The sequence below is a fragment of the Phoca vitulina genome, unplaced genomic scaffold (genome assembly GCF_004348235.1).
Source record: "Phoca vitulina isolate PV1807 unplaced genomic scaffold, GSC_HSeal_1.0 scaffold73, whole genome shotgun sequence".
In the NCBI taxonomy this organism is placed as follows: Eukaryota; Metazoa; Chordata; class Mammalia; order Carnivora; family Phocidae; genus Phoca; species Phoca vitulina.
In genome coordinates this window covers 6,896,820-6,924,130 of record NW_022589776.1, presented here as the reverse complement: position 1 = coordinate 6,924,130, position 27,311 = coordinate 6,896,820, and the positions used below count along the sequence as shown (strand labels likewise).

General features: G+C 39.7%; 1 protein-coding gene across 2 annotated transcripts in view; it reads right to left on the bottom strand.

The window, feature by feature from the left end:
- The window catches only part of SOAT1 (sterol O-acyltransferase 1), a 76,433-nt gene that overhangs the window by 17,021 nt on the left and 32,101 nt on the right, over positions 1–27,311 (bottom strand). For both annotated transcript variants that reach the window (XM_032393412.1, XM_032393414.1), the window contains exons 3-5: positions 17,634–17,692; positions 3,259–3,407; positions 2,004–2,063 (exon numbers count right to left, since the gene is read on the bottom strand). In XM_032393412.1, coding sequence (XP_032249303.1) covers positions 2,004–2,063; positions 3,259–3,407; positions 17,634–17,692 — 268 coding nt within the window. The remainder of the gene's footprint in view (positions 1–2,003; positions 2,064–3,258; positions 3,408–17,633; positions 17,693–27,311) is intronic.

The window sequence follows — 27,311 nt, the reverse complement described above, 5'->3', positions numbered from 1 at the left end:
GTTCAATGATTCATCAGTTGTGTATAACACCCAGTGCTCATCACTTCACTTGCCCTCCTTAATGGCCATCACCCAGTTACCCCATCCCCCCAACCCACCTCCCTTTCCACAACCCTCAGTTTGTTTCCTGGAGTCAAGATTCTGTCATGGTTTATCTCCCTCTCTGACTTCTTCCCATTCAGCTTCCCCTCCCTTCCCCTATCATCCTCTGCACTACTTCTTATATTTCACACATGAGTGAAACCATGTAATTGTCTTTCTCTGACTGACTTATTTCGCTCAGCATAATACCCTCCAGTTCTATCCATGTTGATGTGAATGTTAAGTATTCATCCTTTCTGATGGCTGAGTAATATTCCATTCTATATATGGACCACATCTTTATCCATTCATCTGTTGAAGGACATCTCAGCTCCTTCCAGTTTAGCTATTGTGGACATTGCTGCTAAGAACATTGGGGTGCAGGTACCCCTTCTTTTCACTACATCTGTATCTTTGGGGTAAATACCCAGTAGTGCAATTGTTGGGTCATAGGGTAGTTCTATTTTTAACGTCTTGAGGAACCTCCACACTGTTTTCCAGAGTGGCTGTACCAGCTTGCATTCCCACCAGCAATGTACGAGGGTTCCCCTTTCTCCACATCCTCGCCAACATTTGTTGTTCGCTGTCTTATCAATTTTAGCCATTCTGACTAGTATGAGGTGGTACCTTGTGGTTCCTTTTAGCCTTTCTTTTCAGCAGGGCCCAGGCAGGCCTCCGTGCTTAGCAGGGAGTCTGCTTCCCCCACTTCCTCTGCCCCTCCCCCAACTGGCACACACTCTCTCTCTCTAAAATAAATAAAATCCTTTTTAAAAAAGCTTTGTAATTAAAGTACACTTGAGGGGCGCCTGGGTGGCTCAGTCGGTTAAGCGTCTGCCTTCAGCTCAGGTCGTGGTCACAGGGTCCTGGGATAAAGCCCTGCATCGGGCTCTCTGCTCAGCGGGGAACCTGCTTCTCCCTCTCCTCCCTGCTCCTTCTCTATCTCTGTCTCTCTCGCCAATAAATAAATAAAATCTTTAAAAAAAAAAAAAAAGTACTTTTTTCATATAGTGCAATTCTATCATTAAAATCTTAATTATAATGTTCAAAATAATTTATTTTCCCCTGCCTGCATTTCCCCTCCCCACCAGATACAGATTTTAAAAGTTAAAATTTCTTCAAACAATAGTGTGGCAAAACACTAAAACTGTAGGATACAAGGTAATATGTTCAGAAAATTTTGGCCTTCTCATCGAATATAAAGTTGGCTCACAGAAAGTGAGTTTTGATAAGCATAAAATGTATTGTTTTAAAAAAGCACATTAAGACACTCAAGATAATTTTTCACCAGCCCAACTATTTCAGATGACCTATCCTAATGCAGGTGAAATTACAGCAGTATTCTGAGGAATGACTGAGTAAATAAATAAATGATCTACTCAGAGAACATCACAAAAGAAATATTCATTACCTACCTACAGCACACCTATTTCAGTTCACAAGTGAGGTCACCATAAGTAATTTACTGTGCCTAATTTTCTTCATAAAATTCACACAATCAGGGTTCTAAAATATGTAAATCTGAGAAAACTATCAAGTTTCTAAGCTGGCTAGCCAAAGAAGAGATGAAAAATATGTAATATACCAAGAAGGTAGCAACACCAAAACACTTGTGAAGGGGTTTACTTAATTAGAAAACTTTTGTTCTAGCTTTTTGGGTAATCAATTCTCTGCATTGCAACTTCAAGAAATTTATCAGAGGACAGATAACCATGCTCATTCTAACTCCTCCTTTGAAACTAGATATAGAACCAGAAGATCACAAAGGAGGACCAAGAGACAGCAAATGTACAAGAAGTTCCAAAACTAATGATTTCTATGAATTCAGAACTCATTAAACATGCATAAATTAAGCAGTGATTTTAGTAATCAGAACAGTTTTTAATTCAAACTAATAATTAATAAAAGCAACTAAAAATACTCACTCTAAGAGAGACTGCCTTAAAACAAAAATCTTTCCATGTTCTGGAGGTGCTCTCAAATCTCTGGGAAGAGCAAAAAAATAAAATATAAATACTTCAAGTATTTTAAGAAATTTAAACCTATGGATAAGAGAAAGAATATTACCAACTACAGCATATAACGTTAATAAAGCACCTCTCACTCTGACCCGGGTACTATGTGAAGGGTTTTGTGCATGTTATCTCATTTACTCCTGAACAATGCAATGAGGTAGATACATGCAGGTCTGGTGAGAAGGAAGAGGTGCTAGGCACACCTCGGGAGAGCAGCGCTCAAAGGTACTCCATAGCCCAGCCCCTCTGGAAATGCATTCCTGGCATCACACATTGACAACCCCTTTTCCTTCTCCTAAACATCGCTAAGGTCAGAGAGAGGCCTCTAGCCATACTCCAGTTCACATGCTGTTATTCGTCTGTCCTCTGCACTAAAATTTATGAGACCCTCACCCTCCCTAATGTCAAAGGACTTCCAACAACCCCCAAGAGCTTCCTGATCTTAAAGGTTGCCTCCAGTTCCTAATCTCTCGCATTCTAAACATCTAGCAGTATCATCATTTTTAGGGCTTTCTGCACAATCACCCACACTTCTGTCAACTATTAGTGGTCAAAACTGTCCTCCGGAATAGAAGTGACTGCCAGAGACCACTGGGGCATAAAACTGAAGAGAGCACAGAATGGCAAATTAGCACATATGGGCCTCTGATAGCTTTCCCTCTGCTGCTCCAGATGCCTGACCAATTAGAAACATAGACGCTAACTGTTGTGCTTTATTACAGGTATTGGATAGAGTACAACAGGGAGGCACTACAACGATGTGGTGAAGGGCATGAACTCTGGAGCAAGGCTCTGGGTTCCAATACCCACTGTGTGATCTTGGACACGTAACTGTCCCACACTTCAGTATCCTGATCTGTAGCATGAGACTGTTATGGTATCTACCTCACGGGGTCATTGGTTCAAATGCAGAGCACTCAACAAGTGTTGGCTCTTTTATTTTGTAAGTCAGCATAGTCTTAGATGAGGTACATGCTTGTTATAATCCTCATATTAAGATGAAGAAACCCACCTTTCAAGTGGCTAATTTGCCCAAGGCAACACAGAGCTAATAAAAAGTGGTGCCAGGGTGTGAATCCAGGCATTTTTACTGCAGTCCAGATTCTGACCGCTGAGCATTATCAGAGACATGTTTGCACTAAAAGAAACTAGTATCTATACTTACTTAGCTCTGTGGTTGTTCTCTCCTTCAAGAACGGAAAAGCTTGTGATAGCACACCCACCATTGTCTAATGATGCTGATTTTTCAATGAGATTGGTCACAAAATCATCAAAGTGACTGCCAACTTCCTTCATAAAAAATGGCTTCAATTCCTAGAATTTTAAAACAAAACAAAAAAACATTAGGAACACATGGATTATTAACATTTTTCCAAAGGATTCTCTTAAACGGAGCTAGATCAAAAGAAATCCACGTTAAGTCAGTTTACAGAAGTAAAAACAGAAAAATGATTTCTACAGCTAAGCTGCAGTTTCAGAAATGGCTACTGAAAAAGCAACATGCTGATTTAGGTCTTTTCAAGAATTTAGACCCTTTTATGCATAAATCAAAATATCAAAGTAATCTCCTACTAAATGAACTCCAGGAAAGATACATAAAAACAAAGTAACAAAAATGGTAAAACTGACAGTCTTATTTCTCTTCCAATTTTCATCCGGAAAAGAACAAAAAGAAAAAGGTATTATATCACCATTATATAACTGAAGTCCCTTTTCTTCTCAAGCCAACCCTACACCGCACCCCCCCCCCAAGTACCCACTATTTATATTTTAGGTCATGTCATTTCTGTATGATACCAACATTTACACAATGTTTACTGCTACCTCCACAGCTATATATTTATCTAGCCATAACACACACACACACACACACACACACACACTTTCAAAACATAAAATTATTATATTTTGGTCCCAACCTATTTGTAACATCTTAAAACTTATATAGCCACAGTTTTTTAAAAATGTGAAGCAAAAAAATTATTTCTTCAGGTTTTAACAGGCCACCTACTATAGGTATTCAAATTGTAAAGTTGAGTATTTTAGAATTGGTAGGACTCATCTACATAAAGGAAAACGAAGCCTTTCAAACGTTTTAAGAAATAAATGCTCATTTCTCTAAATTGTTTAGATTGAACCTAAACAGAACCTCTAGGTTCTGTTATACCAAGAGTTTGACTAAGTCTTTTAAAAAGTAAAGCCTAAAAATATCAATATAATTAATGGAACTACATGAAGGCTTTTCAAACTGAGACAAGGGAACTAAAGGACCCCATGAAAAACTGCTTTTTTGCTCTTTTTCCTGCTTCTGTTCTTGCAAGAACCCACATCCCTGCCTCACACATACCTTATAGAACAGATAATGTACGTCCTCCTTGTGTAGGTCAAGGAGTTAATGATTTCTTTGGAGTTTTCCAGCACAATAGATAACACCTAAGGAGTGACCTGGTGGGGTCGTCTACGAACATTTTTCCAAGACCATTGGGCTCCAGGGCATAAGTGACTTAGGACACCTAAACATGTGTTCCTGAAAGCCTGAGAAGATATGTCACCAGACCACAATCCTCAATAAAAACCCCAGGCCCCTGGGGCGCCTGGGTGGCTCAGTCGGTTAAGTGGCTGCCTTCGGCTCAGGTCATGATCCCGGGGTCCTGGGATCGAGCCCCGCGTCGGGCTCCCTGCTCAGTGGAGAGTCTGCTTCTCCCTCTCCCTCTGCCTGCCTCTCTGCCTACTTGTTCTCTCTATCTCTCTGTCAAATAAATAAATAAAATCTTTAAAAAAAAAAAAAAACCCCAGGCCCCAAGCAAAGACAAGACTCACTCCTTTTTCCTTTCGGAGTCTCCCAGACACTTTGTACCAACACTAGGAGATGACCAGAAGTGTCTTTTTTGAGCTGGGAGTTGAGCTGAAACCTCAAAAACACAGGAAGAATTAAGATTAAGTTAAAAGTGGTAGAAAGACACAATGTGATGAAAAGCAGAGATAGGAAAGTATTAGCTAAAACAGGAAATGTGAACATAGGTTGGTTTTAAGGACAAAATATAGAGGACCTATGTTCCCCAGAAGAAAGAATATAGAGTTTTTATAGTTACTTTTTCATATTAAGGTTACCTAGTAATATTTTATTTTACTTCTTTTGCCTGTTCCATTTCAATTATATGTCTATCCTCACATTTTGAAATTTTTCAACAGGATGCTTCCCCAACAAAAAAACAAAACAAAACCAAAAAAAAGTGACAAACAAAAAAAGGTGCGTTCTCATTTAATCTCTAGAGTTGGATGGATTAATAAAGCTCCCCCCCCCCCCCCCCCCACAGCTTGTTACGAAAACATTGTCCCACGTAGAGGGCAGTGCTAGTTCTGGGCACAGTTGTTCTAGGCACTAGAGATATAACAATGAACAAAACCAAGTCCCCGTCTTCATGGAACTTAAAATTCCAATGAGGGTAGATAGGACATACAGAATGCCAGAGGGTGTTACAGAAAGAAATAATGCAGAGGTATGGGGGGTGGGGAAGGTGTTTTTCACAGAGGTCAAAGGAAAGCCTCAAAGACAGCATGACACTGGAGATTTGAAGAAGATAGGAGGGTAAGTTAGTGGATATCTGTGGGAAAAGTACCAGGAAGGAAAAAAAGCATGAGTGTAAAAAGCCCTGAGGCAGGAACCCTGGACAGGTCTGACAAACTGTAAGGAAGGAGGATGTCAAAGCTGAAGAGGAGTGGTAAGAGCTGAGGTCGGAAAAGGAGGAGGGGATGTGGCACCCGGCTGGCTCATTTGGTAGAGCAAGTAACTTTTGATCTTGGGGTCGTGAGTTCAAACCCCACATTGGAAGTATAGCCTACTCTAAAAGAATAATTAAAAAATAATAAAAATAAAGAAGGAAGGGGTAGAAGGAGGGGGGGCTAAATCATGTAAGGTTTTAACACTTTGCTCCCTACTCCCATCAGTCCACTGAAATTTTACTCAGCATTAAAAAAGAGGCCTGGAGTCTTGAGACGTGGCAAAAGGATGTCAAACCTTTTCTTTTAGCTAGTATTCCTCATACTCTGCAACCAGTCTCCTTCCCAATTAAGTACTGGCTTAAGCAGACCAGAAGCACGAAAAAAAAAATCATAATGTTACACAGATGTCAGTAAAAGCTGTCAAAAATCAGGTCCTAATCCATCCAACTCCAGGTGAAGAGCACACAGCCAACATCTTCCGCACAAGCTCCTGGCCTTCCTCACTACTCACCTGCACAGGAGCCTTGGCCTTACACTCCAGAACTTGCAGCTTCCAGTCCTGTAGTGAGAACACCTACAACAACCTCCCCACCCTCACCCTCTTTATCAACTGTACCCTTTTCTCTTCCCCTTCCTTCTATTCCCTTCCTTTTGCTCCATATTCCAAAACTCCTATCTTTTCTTCTTTTCCGGTCACTCCACAAATAAAGAGTATCCGTTGTTATCCCAACCCACTATACAATCCCAGGAACCACACAGATCTGGACAACAAGGAGTATTTTTATTCAGCACCTACGGTGGTGACCAAGATACACACAGCCCTGCTCTCACTGAGCTCACCGCCCATCAATGAGGAAAGACAAATTATTCATGGTGCAGGGAATGCCACCAGGCATTCAGAGTGACAGAACGGAGAAAGAGAAGAGAGAAAGTAAAAGAATAAAAATTACAGGCGTCTCAATAGCATGAGGGACAGTATAAGGTGGTGCAGACGTCAACTCTCCTTGTAACTTCCTTTCACAACTGCCCCCCACCCCCCATCTATGACCCCAACCTCTCACACCCGGGACAGGACAGAACACTTCTCAAGGTCGCTGAGCTAAAAAGGGTTCTATTTTAATATGATTAATTTGTGTCTCCTTTTCCTGAAGTAAAATTTATATGCAGGAAGGAAAAAGATGTCTTTAGTGCTGAGTAATAAAGTAGTAATAAAAGAAATACAAGCTTTTGGGGCGCCTGGGTGGCTCAGTCGGTTAAGTGTCTGCCTTCTGCTCAGGTCATGATCCCAGGGTCCTGGGATCGAGCCTGCTTCTCCCTCTCCTCCCCACTCTTGCTCTCTCTCACTGTCTCTGTCGCGCTCTCTCTCTGTCTCTGTCTCAAATAAATAAATAAACCTTAAAAAAAAAAAAAAGGAAATACAAGCTTTCAGCCAGGCAGACCTGGGTTCAAATTCTACCTCCACCACTTGAGTGTGGCCTCAGGCAAGCTATTTCACTTTTATGAGCAGTTACTCATGTGCAAAGTTGAGATGGTAAAATCTAACTTACTAAACTGTTGTGCAAATTTTTTAAAAAGCCCCAAAACAAATGCCCTGCAAAAAATGCCCAGCACAGTACCTGACATAGTTATCACCTCATAGCTATCTGTTGCTCCAACCCAGTCAGAGCCAACCAATGAAGAAAAAACAATGTACAATAAAAGTCGTGCTATAACTATTTTTATGTATATTTTTATCTAAATTCCAGTTAGTGGGGGCATCTGAGTCGGGGGCTCAGTCGGTTAAGCGTCTGCCTTCGGCTCAGGTCATGATCCCAGGGTCCTGGGACTGAGCCCCGCCTCGGGCTCCCTGCTCAGCGGAGAGTCTGCTTCTCCCTCTCCCTCTGCCTGCCACTCCCCCTGCTTGTGCTCTCTCTGTCAAATAAATAAATCTTTAAAAATAAACAAATAAATTCCAGTAGTTAACATACAGTGTAATTAGTGTCAGGTATACAATATAATGATTCAACATCTCCATACAACACCTGGCGCTCATCATAAGCGCCCTCCTTAAACCCCATCACCTATTTAAACCACCCTCCACCCACATCCCCTCTGGTAACCATCTGTTAAGAGTCTGTTTCTTGGTTTGCCTCTCTCTCTTTTTCCCCCTATGCTCATTTGTTTTGTTTCTTAAATTCCACATAAATGAAATGCCTTTCTCTGACTTATTTTGCTTAGCATAATACTCCACCCATGTTAAAAGGTAACGATTCAAATCTACCATATTCCCGTACACAGCATTATACTAACTAGATGCCTGATATTCATTTCTTAACACTGAGATTTCTCCTCTTTTTCCAAGCAATTAAATGCCGGAGTCCAGCTCCAGCCGGGGTGGGTCTCTCGTAGGAAAGGACGGCGTTGGCGAATGAGGAGACACAGACACAGGATCAGGTTGCAAGCATCTCCTCCTGACAGCCTCGGAGGAACTTTATTTATATGTTAGGATATTTTTGTTTTTCCAAATCTTAGATCATTTTCTGGATTACAGCCATAGCCTTCTTTCATTTTTCCTTTGTAATGATTAACATGACCTTTATTGATTTCTGCTTATTGGCTTTCACTAAAACTAAAAAACAGTATGCAAAGAGAAAGGTGCTAGACAGAGCGTGACTGTCTTGTTATTTTGTTCTATAGAAACTAATTCTTCGTGGAATTAGTTTCATTATGATTGCTTAGATAGGCGTAACTAAGATGAGTAGTCACTTTATCATGAAACCCCAGAAATATTCCCACAATTATAAAGATTGCCATAAATAAAATGAAAAAGAATAGCAGGAGCCAGCCCAGAAATATTCCCACAATTATAAAGACTGCCATAAACAAAATGAAAGAGACTAGCAGGAGCCAGCTGTGGAGTCTCCTGTTTTCAGGATCGTCCCCCATACTTGGACTTTGTCAAACAGCATGAGTAGCTTGGCTCGCGCCAATTAAAGTGCACAGAGCTGCTGCCACTAGGACACAAGGAAGAACTCTGTTGTGGGCACCGAGTTTCCTTAGCTTCTCCTTTCATGTATCTAAATACTGATGAAAATAAAGAGTGACTGCTTATTGCTATCACTCCCCGTATAAGAGGAAATATAGAAAAATACAGGACAAACAGTGCTCCACTCCCCGTATAAGAGGAAATATAGAAAAATACAAGACAAACAGTGCTCCACTCCTGCCTTTGCAGTTCTTCCATTATATGAAACTGTCATTAATCAGAACTTCATACTGTGATCATTATAAATCTGAATAATCTGGTATTAGTCACCTGAAAAGGAGATTGGAGTGTTACAGGCTTTCTAATTTGCTTATCTTCTCTACCTTGTCTCTATTATTAATTTCATTCAGCCCATGGATTATGATTGTCCAAGCACGATGACAGATGGACAGAAGGACGACCAAAGGAAGGAGGCAGGCAGTTAATTAGAAACTAGAAAAGCAGGTGCTTAATCACTATATTTTAGAGCTCAAAGAAACCTCTGACACAGGGCTCCATTGCTCAACCCTGAAATCCTGAAACCATGAGCTGAGACAAAATCAAGAGTCAGACACCCAACTGACTGAGGCCACCCTGGCGCCCCAAGAAACCTCTTTAAAAAAAAAAAAATATATTTTATTTATTCATTTAAGAGAGAGAGAGCAGCGGGGAGGGACAAGCAGACTCCCCACTGAGCAGGAAGCCAGACGCCATCCCAGGACTCCAGGATCATGACCTGAGCCAAAGGTAGACGCTTAACTGACTGAGCCACCCAGGTGCCCCGAGAAACCTCATTTTAAAAAAAAATCTTTTTTGAGTAATGTTACATTAGTTTCAGGTATACAACATAGTGATTCAACAACTCTATACGTTATGCTGCCCTCACAAGGGTAGCTACCATCTGTCACCATACAACACTTCTACAATGTACCACTGACTCTATTCCCTACCCTGTGCCTTTTATTCCCATGACTTACTCATTCCATAAACTGGAAGCTGGCATCTCCCTCTCCCCTTCACCCATTTTGCCCATCGCCCCACCCTTCTCCGCTCTGAAAGAAACCCCATTTTTTAAATAAGCAGCTGAACTGGACAACCTCTAATATTCTAAGAATGGGGAACAATAACCATGAAGCAAAGATCCTACGGTCCAAACACTTAGTGAAGGCACTCACAAGTGATCAGAGATGAGGCTGAAGAAGCAAATGGGCTACAACATGACAGACCTTTAGGCCACTTTAAGAATTCTTCATTTTCTCCTAAAGGGCAACTGGAGACCAATGATGTTTTAAACACAAGTTTTATAAACATGCTCAGATCTGCATTTTAGAAAGATAATTCTTCTATAAAAAGCCTTCCAAGGAGAGGTTACCTTGAACTGAGTCTTAAAATGAGAAAAGAGGAGAGTCATTTATGAATAGATAAAATCATCCTTTCAAAGGCACAGAGGCATGAAAAAAAATAAAAAAGTAGATTGAGGGGGGAAAAAAGTAGACTGAGAGAAACACAAAGTAAAAACATATACTGAGTACAGTGTATAAAAATTTATACTCTGACTCCACAAGGTCATATTACTTGCTAGGCCATGAACTAACTACTTGTTCCTCTGACTCACTGCCTGGCTTTACACAGAGAATCTTTTAACCCCACAGTGGCATGGAACCAGAAACCAGACCTTTTTGGGCAAAACAGGTAACACAATAGAACAGGTAATACACTGTTTAGGTCTTAAACTAATTCAAGAGAGGTTTCCCCTAACAATTCACTCTAAAGCTACTGCATCTTATTCATTTCTTTCACTGCACCTAATACCATCTGAAATTCTATATATTTCTATTTTTTGATGTCTTAATGTCTGCCTCCCCCGCCTGACTTTAAACAGCATGTCTTTTTGTTAACCACTGTACATCTAGTTCTCAGCAAAGCAACTGGTAAGACCGTAGATGTTAAGTATATTTCAAAACAGCTTTTGAAACCAACCCCTGGCACTGAAACTCCTACTCACACTCCTGCTGACTTTACTCAACATCTATCATAAAGCGGAAAGTACTTGTCTAAAAGAACTCCCTAGCCCTGATTTCTTTCTAAAAGCTATGAAGGAAAAGAGCCTAAAAATCACTACTGTTGCCATTGTTGGTAATGGCTGGGATTTATTCAATGTCTGTGACTGCTAAATGCCTGTTTAGGGGCTTTTATATATTAGTGCTAGTCCTAAACAATCTTTGTGAAGTAGGCAACATAATTCCTGTTCTACCGAAGACAGATCCAAACTCGAACAAATCAAGTAATGTGACTTGCCCAAGGTCACAGAACTTGTAAGCTGTCTAACTAGGATGAGAACCCCCAGTCTAGATGACTCCAAGTTCACATAACATTATACTGCTTTCCACTGTACTTGATCCAAAATATTTTCTATATCATGAGTACCATAAGCAAAAAGTAAAACCTAAAAAAAAAAAAAAAAGTCAACAATGTACGTGTAGCCTGAAAATGGTAGGTAATCTAATAAATTAGTCCTATCACAAACATTTCATTTGAATGCATCAATGTAAAAGAGGTTTACAGTCATAAATAGTGCATTGTAATAAACTCCACATTTAAAAAAAAAAAAGACACACTTGTTTGGAAGTTAAGTCTTGAGCATAACTATTGCATAATCCTTAATACCCTTAATACAGAAACCCAAAGGTTCAAGATAACCCAGCGACTAACGAAATTAGAGCTCTAGGGGCGCCTGGGTGGCTCAGTCGTTAAGTATCTGCCTTTGGCTCAGGTCATGATCCCGGGGTCCTGGGATTGAGCCCCACATCGGGCTCCCTGCTCGGCAGGAAGCCTGCTTCTCCCTCTCCCACTCCCCCTGCTTGTGTTCCCTCTCTCGCTGTGTCTCTCTCTGTCAAATAAATAAATAAAATCTTAAAAAAAAAAAAATTAGAGCTCTAAATTATAATCCCTCTTTACTTAAAATAAAATTCATCCTGAGCTGTCTCCCAACTTAAGTTAGACTACGATATTCCTGTTATCATATTATTATCAACAAACTAAGCCAAAACACATTTATCTTCATCTATTCAGGAGCTTCCCCATCTTACCTAATTGATATATTCTGCCATTTCTCATCATCTTTACCAACCTCCTTCATTTAGCCATTGTTAAATGTTAGAAAACCAGGGAGTGGTAAAAATACATTCCTAGTAATTAACAAATGATACATTCATACAAATGATGATCATGAAACATTTTATATCACATTTTCAAAAAATATTTTAACACAAAAAAACCCCACAAAGTAATGTCTAAAAATATATAACTGAACATATAAATGGATGCTGATTTTGCCGATATACCTATGATATACAAGCCTACATGTGTCTACATTGTCCACGTGAATCTGTGTGTATGATGGAAGAAGGTAAACAAAATATTGGGGGTGGGGCAGAACCAAAATGTCCCTCAATCAGCGATATGCAGAGTATTACCATCTGACTAGTTTTGATGTTTTAGATTCTCGTTAATGTAAAATAGAGATTAACTATCACCTGTAAGGTTCTCGATAAAGCTCTAAAATTATGTAATTTCTTATCACTAATACCAAACTACACTGACATCACTTTTCAGCTTTTAAAGAACATTTTTAAAGTATCTAATTCAGTCGTTGTTCCTCTTGTTTATCCATTTTACACATGGTGGTCTCAGCTAGCATGAGGACAGAAACCGTAACTTCTTCAGAATCCCAGCACCTAACACAGTGCCTGACAAAGGAACCAAGTAGGTAATTCATGGAGCCAGATTACTGAACACTCCTAACAGGGCAATGTGACAGGCACCTTCCTGCATTTTATAAGTGATGAAATCATAAAGAACAATAAACTGATTTTCCCAAGGTTCATCGAAGGAGATTGGAGACTGATACATCTATGTATTTAGGCAAAATGAGAAAAGGCAGAAAGGGAAATATCAGAAGGATACAATCACACGGACACAGTCAAAAGAAGACTTGACCAGAATGCCAAGGGCAGGAAAGCAGAATGGACAGTTGTAGTAGAGGCTATTAGTTGTCAACCCACTTCTTTTCCTAACTCAATCCTGCTCCCTGAAACTCAGATGCAATGGCTGGAGTCATCTGGACAGTGAAAAGGACGATCACAGCCTACAAAATGTGAAGTACAGAGGTAGAAGGGACCAGGGTCCTGGGAGGACCACAAGAGTCACCATAACCGTTCTAGACTTCCCACTTCTAGATCATTTACATGGAAGGGCAACACACGTCTATTGTTTAAGCCACAATTATCTGTGTTCATCTTATATTTATCTACTCCAGCACAACCTAACCTCAATGTATACAGTAACCGAAGAATTTCTGGGCAGAAAAGACCTAGACTTATCTCTCCAGCAGTCTGCCAATAAATCAAATAGATTGGCACTCTCCAAACACTTTTTTAGAAGAGGTTACGTGGATGAGCAATAAACCATAAAGAGAAGTCCTCATTTGCAGACATGCCATCTGAGCCTTACTCATTACAGTTTGCTCATTTAATAGTTAGGCAACAGCATAAGGTACTGATGTGTAAAATAGGATTTTAAATGCTACATCAGAAGGAAATGAAATATGTTGCAATAAATCTGTGTTTTTAAGAAACAGAAATAGGAAGTAGTTTTTCATCCCCCTCACATGAGACCTAGCATTCCCTCTATAAAGTTGTGTGCATTAATAAAAGTTCTACAAATATTCACAGTATCAAGGCACTCCTTTTTAACTCTTCTCATACTCATTTTTCTCTGGAAACTGTCCTCAAAGGTTAAGGACAGGTACCCAGTGTTTAGGCCAGGGCTGTACTATATGGCCCTGCCCTTCTGGCCAAAATCCAATTCTCTCTCTCATAAATCTGAAACTCTGAACTTAAAACAAGGGACTGAAAATCTGATTAACTGAAAAATTCAGAAATACATGAACTCTGGGGCGCCTGGGTGGCTCAGTCGTTAAGCGTCTGCCTTCGGCTCAGGTCATGATCCCAGGGTCCTGGGATCGAGTCCCACATCAGGCTCCCTGCTCTGCGGGAAACCTGCTTCTCCCTCTCCCACTCCCCCTGCTTGTGTTCCCTCTCTCGCTGTGTCTCTCTCTGTCAAATAAATAAAACCTTAAAAAAAATAAAAACTTAAAAAAAAAAACTACATGAACTCTTGCTATTCAAGCGTTTCCATTTCCAAAGCTTAAGTGTTCAACTTCTGGGATTCTATGAGATAGACTAATATCTTTCAAATAGGTTTCCTTTTATACTTAAATAAGCCGAAGTAGGTGTCTTTTATTTGCAACCAAAGAAACTGTTTCAAATAGTTTCATTAACACAATGTTAAAACAAAGTTATTTATCTATTAACATAAGTTGGTTGGAATTTAATCACTTGAGTCTCCCCTGGACTGTTCCAAGAGCTTTTAAGTCTTGTTACAATACAATTCTAAGGATTTCAAAAGGTCCTAACTAAGGGTTACACAATGTGTATAATCCCACTAGCACTGGATTTTTTTTTTTTTTAGTTCAGTATTTAAAATTTTTTTTATGAGAGATAGCATTTGGACCTAGACATGACCTTAACAGACTCAGTTCAACCCACTGATCTCATCATCCGTCTCTCATTTGTTTTCCCCTCAGACTAAAGAGCTTGCTCAATACTTGACAACCTTTTCCACCATTCTTTAATATGAGCTCTTCTATCTATATATCTCAACTTTCAGGGAGTGCTTTGTTGGTTGCCAGATTTTGCAAATAAGCATACAGGACAAAAGTTAAATGTGAATTTGATAAACAAGTGACTTTTTTAGTCTAATTATATCTCAAATATTGCATGATGACTAAACAATTATTTGTTGTTTATCTGAAATTCAAATTTAACTACACATACTGTATTTTATCTGACAACTCCAGTTCTGTGGAGCCGAAAGAGTTGCCAATAAAATCTACAGATTACCCATTTCCTTTACACCAGGAAAAGAGTGAATTAGGAGCAAAAGTTTAGGTTAGTTACGCAATGACATAGACTACTGGAGCTGAACAGAACCCTGGAGATAGCTAGTCCCATGTTCTCCCCTTAAAGATCAGGGGAAGGTGGTCCAATGTAGTTGAGCGAACTAGTTCAGAGTGACTCCAAATTACAAATGACTAGATTGATTTTCATTTATTTTAAAAATTATTTCTAGGGGGCGCCTGGGTGGCTCAGTTGTTAAGCATCTACCTTTGGCTCAGTTCATGATCCCAGGGTCCTGGGATCGAGCCCCACATCAGGCTCCCTGCTCTGTGGGAAGCCTGCTTCTCCCTCTCCCACTCCCCCTGCTTGTGTTCCCTCTCTCGCTGTGTCTCTCTCTATCAAATAAATAAATAAAATCTTTAAAGAAAAAAAAAATTATTTCTAGGAGGGTTGCCTGGGTGGCTTAGTCGTTAAGCATGTCTTCGGCTCAGGTCATGATCCCAGGATCCTGGGATCGAGCCCCACATAGGGCTCCCTGCTCAGCAGGAAGCCTGCTTCTCCCTCTCCCACTCCCCCGCTTGTGTTCCCTCTCTCGCTGTGTCTCTCTCTGTCAAATAAATAAATAAAATCTTAAAAAAAAAAATTATTGGGCGCCTGGGTGGCTCAGATGGTTAAGCGTCTGCCTTCGGCTCAGGTCATGATCTCAGGTTCCTGGGATCGAGTCCCGCATCGGGTTCCCTGCTCAGTGCAGAGCCTGCTTCTCCCTCTCCCTCTGCCATTCCCTCTGCTTGTGCTCTTCTGTCTATCTCTCTGTCAAATAAATAAAATCTTAAAAAAAAAAAAAAAATTATTTCTAGGAGCAGCTGGATGGCTCAGTCTGTTAAGCAACCAACTCTTGATCTCAGCTCAAGTCATGATCTTAGGGTGTTAAGATCGAGCCCCGCCTTGGGGTCTTTGCCAGCACAAAGCCTGCTTAAGATTCTCTCTCTCCCTCTCCCCCGACCCTCCCTGCCCCTCTCCCTCTCTAAAAAACAATTATTTCTAAAAACCCACAAAAGAACAAGTAAATTTCATGGCTCCAAACAATATTCACATACCCATCAACCTCAATGGTCATTTCACATTAGTAAATATCAACCCATAAAACAACAACGAAATGTAACCACTTAGAGATCACTCTTGTAAATGGGATAATTTAATAAAATTACGTATGTAAAGCACCTAGTACATGGCCTAGTCCGTAATAGGACTTCTAAGTGTAGTTCTCTTCTCCTCCCTGCCCGTTTACCCTGTCTAGAATACTAAAATATTACAACAGCTTCCTATCTTGTCTCGTCTCCAAACTCTATACTTTATCTTCAACTTTGCTATCAAAATAGCGTTCCTAATATATCTCCCTCAAAAACATTCCAATTAATTAACAATGGCAAGATGTTCAATCTCATTAGATATCAAATTGCCAATTAAAACATTCCTAAGTCAAATCACCTATAAGTTCACAAGAATTTGTTATACACAGAAGCACTGTGTAATAAATACACAGTATATACTAAGAGTATATGCTAAGTTCTTAGAAGTATAAAGGAGGAAGGAAGGACATCATTTCAAGCTGAAATTTAGCAAATTGTAGAAGCAGGAGCATTTGAGCTACAACTTGATGGATATGCAGTATTTTGACTGGTGAAACAGGAAGTTCAAGTTTCAAGGAGAAAGAGCTTTATGAACAGGGCATAAAGGCAGAGAAAAAAATGCTTAACAATCTAGCCCTGGTTTTCCAACTGTATTTTTCTTTCTGTCATGCCCCAACAGGAGCAGAGATGCCCATCAAGTGAAGTGGCATTTCCAAGAGATAAGTCTTACGTTTCCTCTCTCCATACTTCTGCTCAAGCCATGTCCTCCCTAACAACAGGGATCTACTTTTAGATTTACTACTGAGCCATTATTCACTATGAACCACGACAGGTGGTGATATAACCTTCCATAAGGCACTTGCACAGACATTCAACTATATCAAGGTTCACTAAAACCAAATTCTGCTGGTATAAGCCAGAAAATAAAGGACACCTGGGTGGCTCAGTCAGTTAAGTGTCTGCCTTTGGCTCGGGGGTAATGGTCCCAGGGTCCTGGGATCAAGCCCCACATCAGGCTCTCTGCCTGGCGGGGAGTCTGCTTCCCCCCCCCCATCTCCCCCCCCCCCCCCCCGTTCATGTTCTCTCTTGCTCTCACTCACTCCCAAATAGATAAAAATCTTCTAAAAAAAATAAAAATAAAAGCCAGAAAATGAGAGTGGTGGACGGGATGGGAGAGAAAAAAGCAATGTGATTCTTACATGTAGGATGACAAAGTAGCAGGATAGTTTTTTTTTTTTTTAATTTTTTTATTGTTATGTTAATCCCCATACATTACATCATTAGTTTTAGATATAGTGTTCCATGATTCATTGTTTGTGCATAACACCCAGTGCTCCATGCAGAACGTGCCCTCCTCAATACCCATCACCAGGCTAACCCATCCTCCCACCCAAAGTGGCAGGATAGTGTCAACCGATAAGAAAGGTAAATTATTCTTTAAGAAACTGAGCATTAAAAATTTTACTAAACAGGGACACCTGGGTGGCTCAGCTGGTTAAGCGGCTGCCTTCAGCTCAGGTCATGATCTCAGGGTCCTGTGATCAAGTCCCACATCCGGCTCCTTGCTCAGCAGGGAGCCTGCTTCTCCCTCTGCCTGCCGTTCCCCCTGCTTTTCTCTCTCTCTGACAAATAAATAAATAAAATCTTAATTTTTTTTTTTTTACTAAACAAAATTCCTTACCCTAACTCTACATTCTTGTTTCTTGAACAGGAAGCTACTTACCTCTGCCTCAGCTGTCAACTGTATCTTCTTTGCCATCAACTGTTTTAGGTTAATCCTACCTAAGGAAAGAAAACAAGGTAACTTTTGAGTTGATGGATATGGCTACTAACCAGCACTATTTAAATCATGAATTTGAAAAACAAGCAAGAAGATGACTATGTGAATTATAATACAACCACAAAACATGACACAACTCTTAAAAAAGGAAGCATGGGCAATATCAACAGAAGGAAATTTATACATAAAAATGTTAAGAAGATAAAAACAAAACTACTGTATGTACACACAGTAATCACAACTGTATTAATCATATGATGCTGTAAGATCCAATTCTGACCATATGAGAAATTAGACTATCTGAATGGATCTTGCAACTGTGACTACAAAAATGCGCAAGCAACAATAGAAAACTTGAATACACTGGACTTCATCAAAATTTATTTTTAAACTTTTTTTCCTGCAAAGGACAACATGAGGAAAGTAAAAAGACAACCCACAGAACAAGAAAAAAAAAAATTGCAAATCTGATCAGAGACTTGTATATATAAAGAACTCTTACAACTCAATAATAAAGACAAGTAATCCAATTTAAACATAGGCAAAGTATCTGAACAGACACTGCTCTCCAAAATATATACAAATAGCCAGTACCACATGGAAAGATGCTCCACCTCCCTGGCCACCAGCGAAATACAAATCATAACCATGATGAAAACAGCACTTCACACCCATTAGATAACTATAATCAAAAATAACAAGTGTTGGCCATTGTACACCATAAATTTATACAATGTTAATGTGTCAATTTGATCTCAATAAAGCTGGGGGGGAGGAAAAAGAAGTTGTACATGCAGGAAACTTTGAGAAGAGTGTTATTTCAGGGACTGGATATGATAACTCTTTTGTGATACAATTAGTAAGTGTTTATAAACACCTGTAATAAGAATATTTAGAAGAATGGTATCCACTTGGTAAGAATAAAACAGAGGTTTTGCTTGTTTTTTGTTTGGGGGGGGGCGGGGAGTAAAAAAGGTGTTGGCCAGAACATGAAGAAATTAAAACCCTCCTACACTGCTAGTGGGAATGTAAAATGATGCTCTGAAAAACAGTCTGAAAGTTCTTCAAAAGGTTTAACACAGACCTACCACATGACCCAATCCCAGTCCTAGGTATACACACAAGGGAAATGAAACATGTCCAGCCAAAAGCCTGTATATCAATGTTTATAGCTGCAATATCCATAATAACAGAAGTGAAAACAACTCCAATATCCATTATCTGACAGATTAATAGAATGTTGTTGATCCATATAATGAAATATTATCCAGCAATAACAGGAGAAAAACACTGACACACACTTTAATATGGATGAAACTTGAAAACTGCTAAATTAAAGTCACAAAAGACAACATATTGTAGGATTCCATTTACATGAAATCCAAAATAGATGATCCTATACAGAAAGACAGAAGGTTGGTGGATGCCCAGGGATTGGGGGTAGAACTGTGAGGAATGGGGAATGACTGTTAATGGGTACAGACTTGTTTTTTGCTTTTTTGGGGGGGGCAGGTTACAAAAATATTCTAAAATTCATTTCGTTCTGGGATGCCTGGGTGATTCAGTGAGTTAAGCGTCTACCTCTGGCTCAGGTCATGCATTCCCGCGTTGGGCTCCCTGCTCAGCGGGGAGCCTGCTACGCCCCTTGCTTGTGCTCTCTGACAAATAAATAAATAAAATCTTTAAAAATAAATAAATAAAATCCATTTCGTTCTCATTTCCGTATTCTGAAAGATTCCTTTCTGTATACTAAGTCACATTAACGTAGCTTCCTAATGTTTAACTGAGGTTTAGAGTCAATTATTAACTAACATGAGCATCTTTTTCATGATTTTAAAGAAAAATTGATTTTCAAGATATTAAAATGTTTTTAATTAGAATTTGTTGCTCTGTTTGACTCCTATATACATTGTATATTTTGATTTATTACTGTCACAGATTTGCAGACAGTTCCTTATTTTCATACTGAATCATAGTACTATTATAATTTAAGCAAGCAGCTGATTGTCTGCCCTTTTAATATGGGTAGAGTTCATTTTGAATGAAATCTGCCTTCATTTATCAGTTTGTCTTCACACATAATATCTTGCATAACAGCCCAGCTAGATTTTAGTTTTTGATGTATTTATTAAAAAATTTTAGGGACGACTGGGTGGCTCGGTCGGTTAAGAGTCTGCCTTTTGGCTCAGGTCATGATCCCACGGTCCTGGGACTGGGTCTCGCATGGCTCCTTGCTCAGCGGGCCGCCTGCTTCTCCCTCTGCTTGTGCTCACGCTCTAACAAATAAGTAAAATCTTCAAAAACACTTTTTTTTAAAGTTTTGTTGGTAAAATTTCTAACTTGTATCCTTCCTACCTGGAGAAAGAAAGTAAAATTCTTTAAAAAAAAAAATTTAAGTTTTTCTTTGGCAAAACATTCACAGCTTAAAGCAATACCTTTAACATAATTGGACAATTATGTTAAAGGCAAAAGCTAATGTCCATCCTATTAAACATGGTGCCCATTAACAGCCACATACACTGCTCATTTTGCTTGCTAAAATAATCTGTTACTGGAGCTTTTTGTTAAGGTTAGATTTTTCTTTGAGTTAGAGTTTTACTGGAATTCATTTAAGTTCAACATAGACTTACTGATCTTGAAATAAAATGGTATATTTCATTTTATATTTTTTCAAAGCATATCTTCAAATATTAGAGTATCTTCTAGAAAAGGAATTTTATAATCTGACAGCAAATGTTATTTTATCTTTTTAAGTGAAATGTCAAGTTTCCTGTTATACTATGGGAACCAAGAATATCATCCACCATCCTGTGTAGAGACCTTCCACACAAATGAATGAATAAAACAGAACAGACTGAGTGTTGAAACACATGAAGCAGAAGACTACAACTTCTAGTTCCCAGTCTTTGTAAAAAGCTGTAAGGTAACTTGGTGTCATCTTAGTAATAATTTTTTAATGAGAATTTATATTTTCTCATCTATTCTCCTTGGCAAAATTTACTTGAGTATTTTTGTTTCAGTATCAACAATTGCTACTGAATATTATACTTACAAGGAAGAGTGAAGGGCACTCAAAGTTTTAAGTAATTTCCCAGAAATATTTACTTTGCCAGTGCTAAAAAGAAAACCACAGGCCCAAAATGGAGTTACATATGCTAGGACAAGTCACCAAAACCAGGAACCTAACCTAATTAAAGTTGCAACCACTTCCAGAAATGTACTTTTAACCAATCTGGAATTTTAGGGTCAGCATCAATGAGGTAATCTGTCACATGGCCCTCTCCAACCCCCTCCCTCAACCAAAGGAAAATAAGGTAATCCATCCTCAAAAGACCTTTCATTTAAGGGAAGGTGGCCTTGCCTGAAACTATCTTTTCTTTTCTTTTGCTAATTGTCCTGCCCTGTTTCTGCCTATAAAATCCTTCCATTTTGTACAGCTCCTCTGAACTCCCCTCTACTTGGTAGATGGGATGATTTCCAATTCACGACTCAATTAATAAGGCCAATTAGATCTTCAAGTTCTCCCAGGTGAATTTTTTTTTTTAATTATTTATTTATTTTATAAAGAGAAAGAGAGAAAACAAGCAGGGGGGAGGGGCAGAGGAAGAGGGAGAGAGTCCCAAGCAGACTCCACCTTAAGCACAGTGCCTGACGTGAGGCTCAATCTCATGAACCTGAGATCACTACCTGAGCTGAAACCAAGAGTTAAGAGTTGGTCACTTAACTGACTGAGCCACCCAGGCGCCCCCACCCAGTTGAATTTTTGTTAACACCAGAATGAACTCAAAATGAACTGCGGGGGCATCTTTGGGCTAATTTAAATTTAGTAACTCCCTCTCCCTATTCTAAAAGTAATCTTCATTACAGAAAATTAAAATCCCAAATGCCTTCCCTGAAAAGAACTCTAACAAAACCACCCATTATCCTATGGTATCCAAGTAACTAACATTAATATTTTGGTAAATATCATGTGTCCTTCTACTTTGGCAAATGTACATATTATAAATACACATATGACAAAAATGGACTCATACATGCAGTTTTGGAACTTGCTTTTTTCACTTAATGTATTGTGAATATCTTTCCATGTCATTACATACTCCTCTACATCATTTTTATTGGTCTGTTAGTCTGTTTTTATGGCTGAAATATAATTTATTTAATCCCCTATTGGACATTTGGACTATTTATATCCTTTCACAGTACTGCACTTGGGAAAAAAAAAAAAACATGGAGAATGAGAAGGTCCAAAAATGCATCCTATAATGAGAGACAAAAATAAGTGATAAGGGCTGAGATGTTTCCATAATTGTTGAAAGATGCCAATCCTCAAAGTTAAGGCCAAGCAGGATAAATAAAATCTACACTTAGATATATCACAGTGAAACTCTAACACACAGGTTTATTAAACACACACACACCTCTTAAAAGTAGCTAGAAAGCAAATACCACCTACAAAAAAAGTGCAATTATTCTGGGTACCTGACCTACCAAACCAACAACAGAAGCCAACAGATAGTGGAATAGTATCTTCAACTGCTGACGGTGGTGGAGCTGTCAACTGGAAAGGAGGCTAGAGGTCATATCATGAAGAGCCTGTTTATTCTAACAAGGGCTCTGAGGAAACTAAGAATTTTAAGCAGGAAAATAACTGATTTGATACCAGAAAGCCCACTCTGGCAGGATGAGAAGGACCATGAACAAGAGAAATGCAATAAATCCAGATAAGAAATGATGTCATAAAACCAAAACAAATAGCAGTGAGGATGAGCAGGAGAAGATAAATGTTGAAGATAATCACAAACTGGTAACTAAATAGGTAAGAAATAGAGTAAGACAAATATTAATTTGATATTTCTATAAACCGTAAGAACGCTTTTTTTTAGTTCTCTGTTATCTACGATAAGACCATGGTTTCATAAATAAGCTATTTCATAAATAAATGAACACTGAAGCTTCTTCCCTTCAACTAATTCAGTTACCATGGGGGATGGGAAAAGAATGATTGTAACAGATTAATTCTCGCTACTTGTGCATCACTTCCAAAAGGAATCTGTCTACCCATAAATAACATAACCAATGTTACAAATTGGCTTTAATGAATTGAGGACTGGAAAATAAGGAGAATTTTTGCTCACAGCTAGACTCATCTCTGAAGGCCTCACTCAAAATGACATCAAAGCTATATAGTGGAATGGGGCACCTGCCTGGCTAAACTGGTGGAGCGTGTGACTCTTGATTGATCTCGGGGTTTTGAGTTCTAGCCCCATGTTGGGTGTAGAGATTACTTAAAAAAAAAAAAAAAAAAATTAAGGGGTCCCTGGGTGGCTCAGCTGGTTAGGTATCCATCCGGCTCTTGGTTTCGGCTCGGGTCATGAGCTCATGGGTTGTGGGATCGAGCCCTGCATGGGGGCTCCTCGCTCTGCAGGAAGTCTGCTCTAAAGATTCTCCCCCTCTGCCCCTCCCCCTGTGTACCCATGCTCTCGCTCTGTCTTTCTCTAAAGATAAATAAACAAATCTTTAAAAATTTTTTTAAAAAGCAGCACTACAAAGCTATACAGTGGAAGAAAAATATATTAAGGGCACCTGGGTGGCTCAGTTGGTTAAGCGACTGCCTTCGGCTCAGGTCATGATCCTGGAGTCCCTGGATCGAGTCCCGCATCGGGCTCCCTGCTCAGCAGGGAGTCTGCTTCTCCCTCTGACCCTCCCCCCTCTCATGTGCTTGCTCTCTCTCATTCTCTCTCTCTCAAATAAATAAATAAATAATCTTTAAAAAAAAAAAAGAAAAATATATTAAAAAGCCAATTCTACTCATTTTCCTTCACCTTAAAATTAATTTCATGTAACATTCAAAAGAAAATTACTTTCTTACTACCCCAAAATTTAAAAATTAAATGTCATAAAAGCCAAAAGAATAATGCCCTAAAAGCTAACATCCAATGATTTAAAGAACAGACATCCAGGGGCACTTGGGTGGCTCAGTCAAGTGTCTGCCTTCGGCTCAGGTCATGATCCCAGGGTCCTGGGATCGAGCCCCGCATCGTGCTCCCTGCTTCTCCCTCTCCCATTCCCCCAGCTTGTGTTCCCTCTCTGTCTCTGTCAAATAAATAAATAAAATCTTAAAAAAAAAAAAAAAAAAGGACATCCAACCACGTAAGTCAACTCAAGGTTTCTAAGTTTCTAAAACATGACCCTGAAATAGTGATAAGCCAGGACTGAGAGTCATGCAATTTCTAAAAGATCTGCCTAGGTCTACTAATATCACTAACTGATAATATCTAATTAGTAGACCCAAGGATAAATCCATAGAAAAAGCTAATCTACATTTTGTTTTCTCCTAGCCCTCTCATCTCCAACAAATCAGGTGTACAACATTTACCTTTGTGAACATTACCTAACCCTTGTAAAGTCTACTATATTTATTTATTTTTTATTTTTTTTTTTTTTTAAAGATTTTATTTATTTATTTGAGACAGAGAGAATGAGAGAGAGAGAGCACATGAGAGGGGGGAGGGTCAGAGGGAGAAGCAGACTCCCCGCCGAGCAGGGAGCCCGATGTGGGACTCGATCCAGGGACTCCAGGATCATGACCTGAGCCGAAGGCAGTCGCCCAACCAACTGAGCCACCCAGGCGCCCAAGTCTACTATATTTAAATTGGAATATTTAAAATTTATTCCCTGAATTATCAAAAATCTTATTTTAACCAATTTTTTAAAAGATTTATTTATTTTAGAGAGAGAGAGAACACACACATGCACGCATGGCGGGGGCAGAGGGAGAGAGAGAGAAAATCCCAATTAGACTTCCCGCTGAACAAGGAGGTAGAATCGGGACCTGAGCCAGTATGGGGTGGGGGGGGCCTGCTCAGCGGGGAGTTTGCTTCTCCCTCTGCCTGCCGCTCCCCCTGCTTATGCTTGCGCACACACGCACACGCTCTCTCTCTCTGAAATAAATAAAATCTTAAAAAAAAAAAAAAAAAAGACTGTATCTTACATAATTTTTATGTGGAATAAAAGTGATCATTTACTGTACTGTGCTATCATAGCAATACCTTCAGTAAAACGGAAATGAAAGCAATCAGGACTACAATAAACAACTCCAAGGAGTTGTACCTTTCAACTTGGGCTACCTCTTCATGGCTTTGCACCAAATCTGCTTCCTGTAACAATCCCATATTTATACTACTCTGCCAAAGTCACCCAGAAGGATTTATTCATTCTATTATATATTCGACTCATTAAATAAAAACCCACTGAGTACTCAGTATATAGAGAGAGTAGTACACATGTATTCCAAACCCTTCCTTTAGGATCTCAGAAGAAATGTGCAAACATAGATAATTACAACATACAGAGGACTGTGGGTGGAGGCAGCTTTTGCAGAGTAAGTCAATATTTGAGCTGGGTCCCAGATGATAAAGGAAAATCATGGTGAACAGGTGCTAGAAAGATTATTTCAGGCAGAGGAAAGAAGACTAAGACTTGTAAAAACCTGGGCCAAATGTCTCTCTGGGTGCCATGCTTGCTTTGCTTTATAAAACTAATTTTAATAGGCTTTTGCCTAAGGTTAGCTTTTATCTACTTTTTTTTTTTTTTTAAGATTTATTTATTTGTCAGAGAGAGAGAGAGCACGTGCACACAAGCAGGGGGAGAGGAAGGCAGAGGGAGAAGCAAACTCCCCGCTGAGCAGGGAGGCCGATGCAAACTCGATCCCGGGACTCTGGAATCATGACCTGAGCCAAAGGCAGACCCTTAACTGACTGAGCCACCCAGGCATCCCATCTACTCACTTTCAAAGTGACCGGTCACTTAGATCAGTGCCGTCCCAGAGAGATATAATGTGAACCATATATGTAATTTTAAAGTTTCTAGGAGCCACATTAAAAAGTAAGAAGAGGAGCACCTGGATAGCTCAATGGGTTAAGCATCTGACTCTTGATTTCAGCTCAGATCATGAACTCAGTGTTATGAGATCGGGCACTGCCCTGAGCATCAGGCCTGCTGAATATTCTCTCTCTCCTTGTCCCTCTGCCCCTTCCAGCTCTCTAGTGCGCACTCTCTCTCTCAAAAAAACAAAAAGAAAGAAAGAAAGAAACGGGTACAAGTGAGTCCTTGAAATGTGATATGTATTTTATAATTATGTTATCTCAATTCAGACTAGCCACATTTCAAGCGCTTAGCTGGACCATATTGAAGTGTAGGTCTACTGGGTCCCATACTGAATGGTGTAGTTCTAAAATCAGGGGTCAACTAATTTTCCCTGTAATGGGCCAAATAGCAAGTATTTTAGGCTTTGCGGGCCATATGGTCCACTTACTACAAACACAACAAATGAACATACATGTCTGTGGTTGCCAACTCCTGTTCTAGATGGCAAACTAACTGTAAATTTGGCTGACAAAGCTGACAGATAAGTACACGTGACTTTTTACATACTAACACAACGATGGTGAACGCTGTTGGCTGCTTCCCCAGTAAGGGCATGTGTTTCATTCCCCTTGCCAGAGACTGATTTAAGAATGGGCACAGGGATCTCCCAGAGTGAGGGCAGCACAAAGATGACCCAGAGGAGCTAGTTTACTGAGAAGAGTTTAAAGATGGCCCTTTTATACATGTGTGGGCAGAATTTAAGAAAAGCAAAAAAGGACACTGTGGAATTCTATGGCTAGTAGCAAGTACCAGGAAAGCCGTTGCCACCCCTAGGCCTCAAAGGACAAAGGAGGGAAATGGTTACAGAAACCCAAAGAGAATCCCTTGGAGAACTGTTAGACAGGAGTGATGGTCCCCGGCACAGAGGAAACCAACCATATAAACACACTTCCCTTACTCTCTCTGCTGGCCCCTCCCCACCCCGCCCCAGCCCACCCCCCCATGACCACACCTTACTGATACAGTCCATTACAGTCAGTCTTCTGGGACACAAAATAGGGGAGAAGAGTAGAGAGACAAAAGGAAAATAGCTAGCATAACCTGTAATCCAATTATGGCCAAAGAGACATAAAAAGTCTCCTGGGGAGTTTCTAGTTAAAATTTCATTGCTCGAAAGAGAAACATACGGAAACAGTTTCTCTTCTTCTGATGAAAACTGTTTTTTATTTAGGTTGTTTGCCTACCAGTTTTCTCACCCAGCCTAGAGTTCTAACCCCAATCATTATGTCACCACCACCAATTTCCCGGACCCACCACGCCACAGCCCAATCCCAGATACTGCCTGCTATTTGCTTTCTCAAATTTCAAATTGTCGCACCTACGGAAGTAATTACCATGTAAATAAGTAAGAAAATGGGCCACTCTAAACTGATACTGTCAAGCCTTAACCAGTCCTGCAATAAAAAATGAAATCCGCATCTTGGCCTCTTGATTAATTTAACAATCCTCACAACTGTAGCTCCATATATTTTCCACCTTCCGCAAGCCCCAGCCCTAACAAGCAACCTTCGGTTGATCACCTTGGGTACTAACTCCTTAAGTGTCTTCTTTCTTAATTTTCACTATCTCCATGGTTCCTATGTCAGAGGAAGGCAGAGGCCATCTCATTTTCAATACTAACTCTTCAAACTACTGCCTTGATCCACATCCTTAGAGAAACTGTTCAAATTAGGATGCATGGGTGGCTCAGTC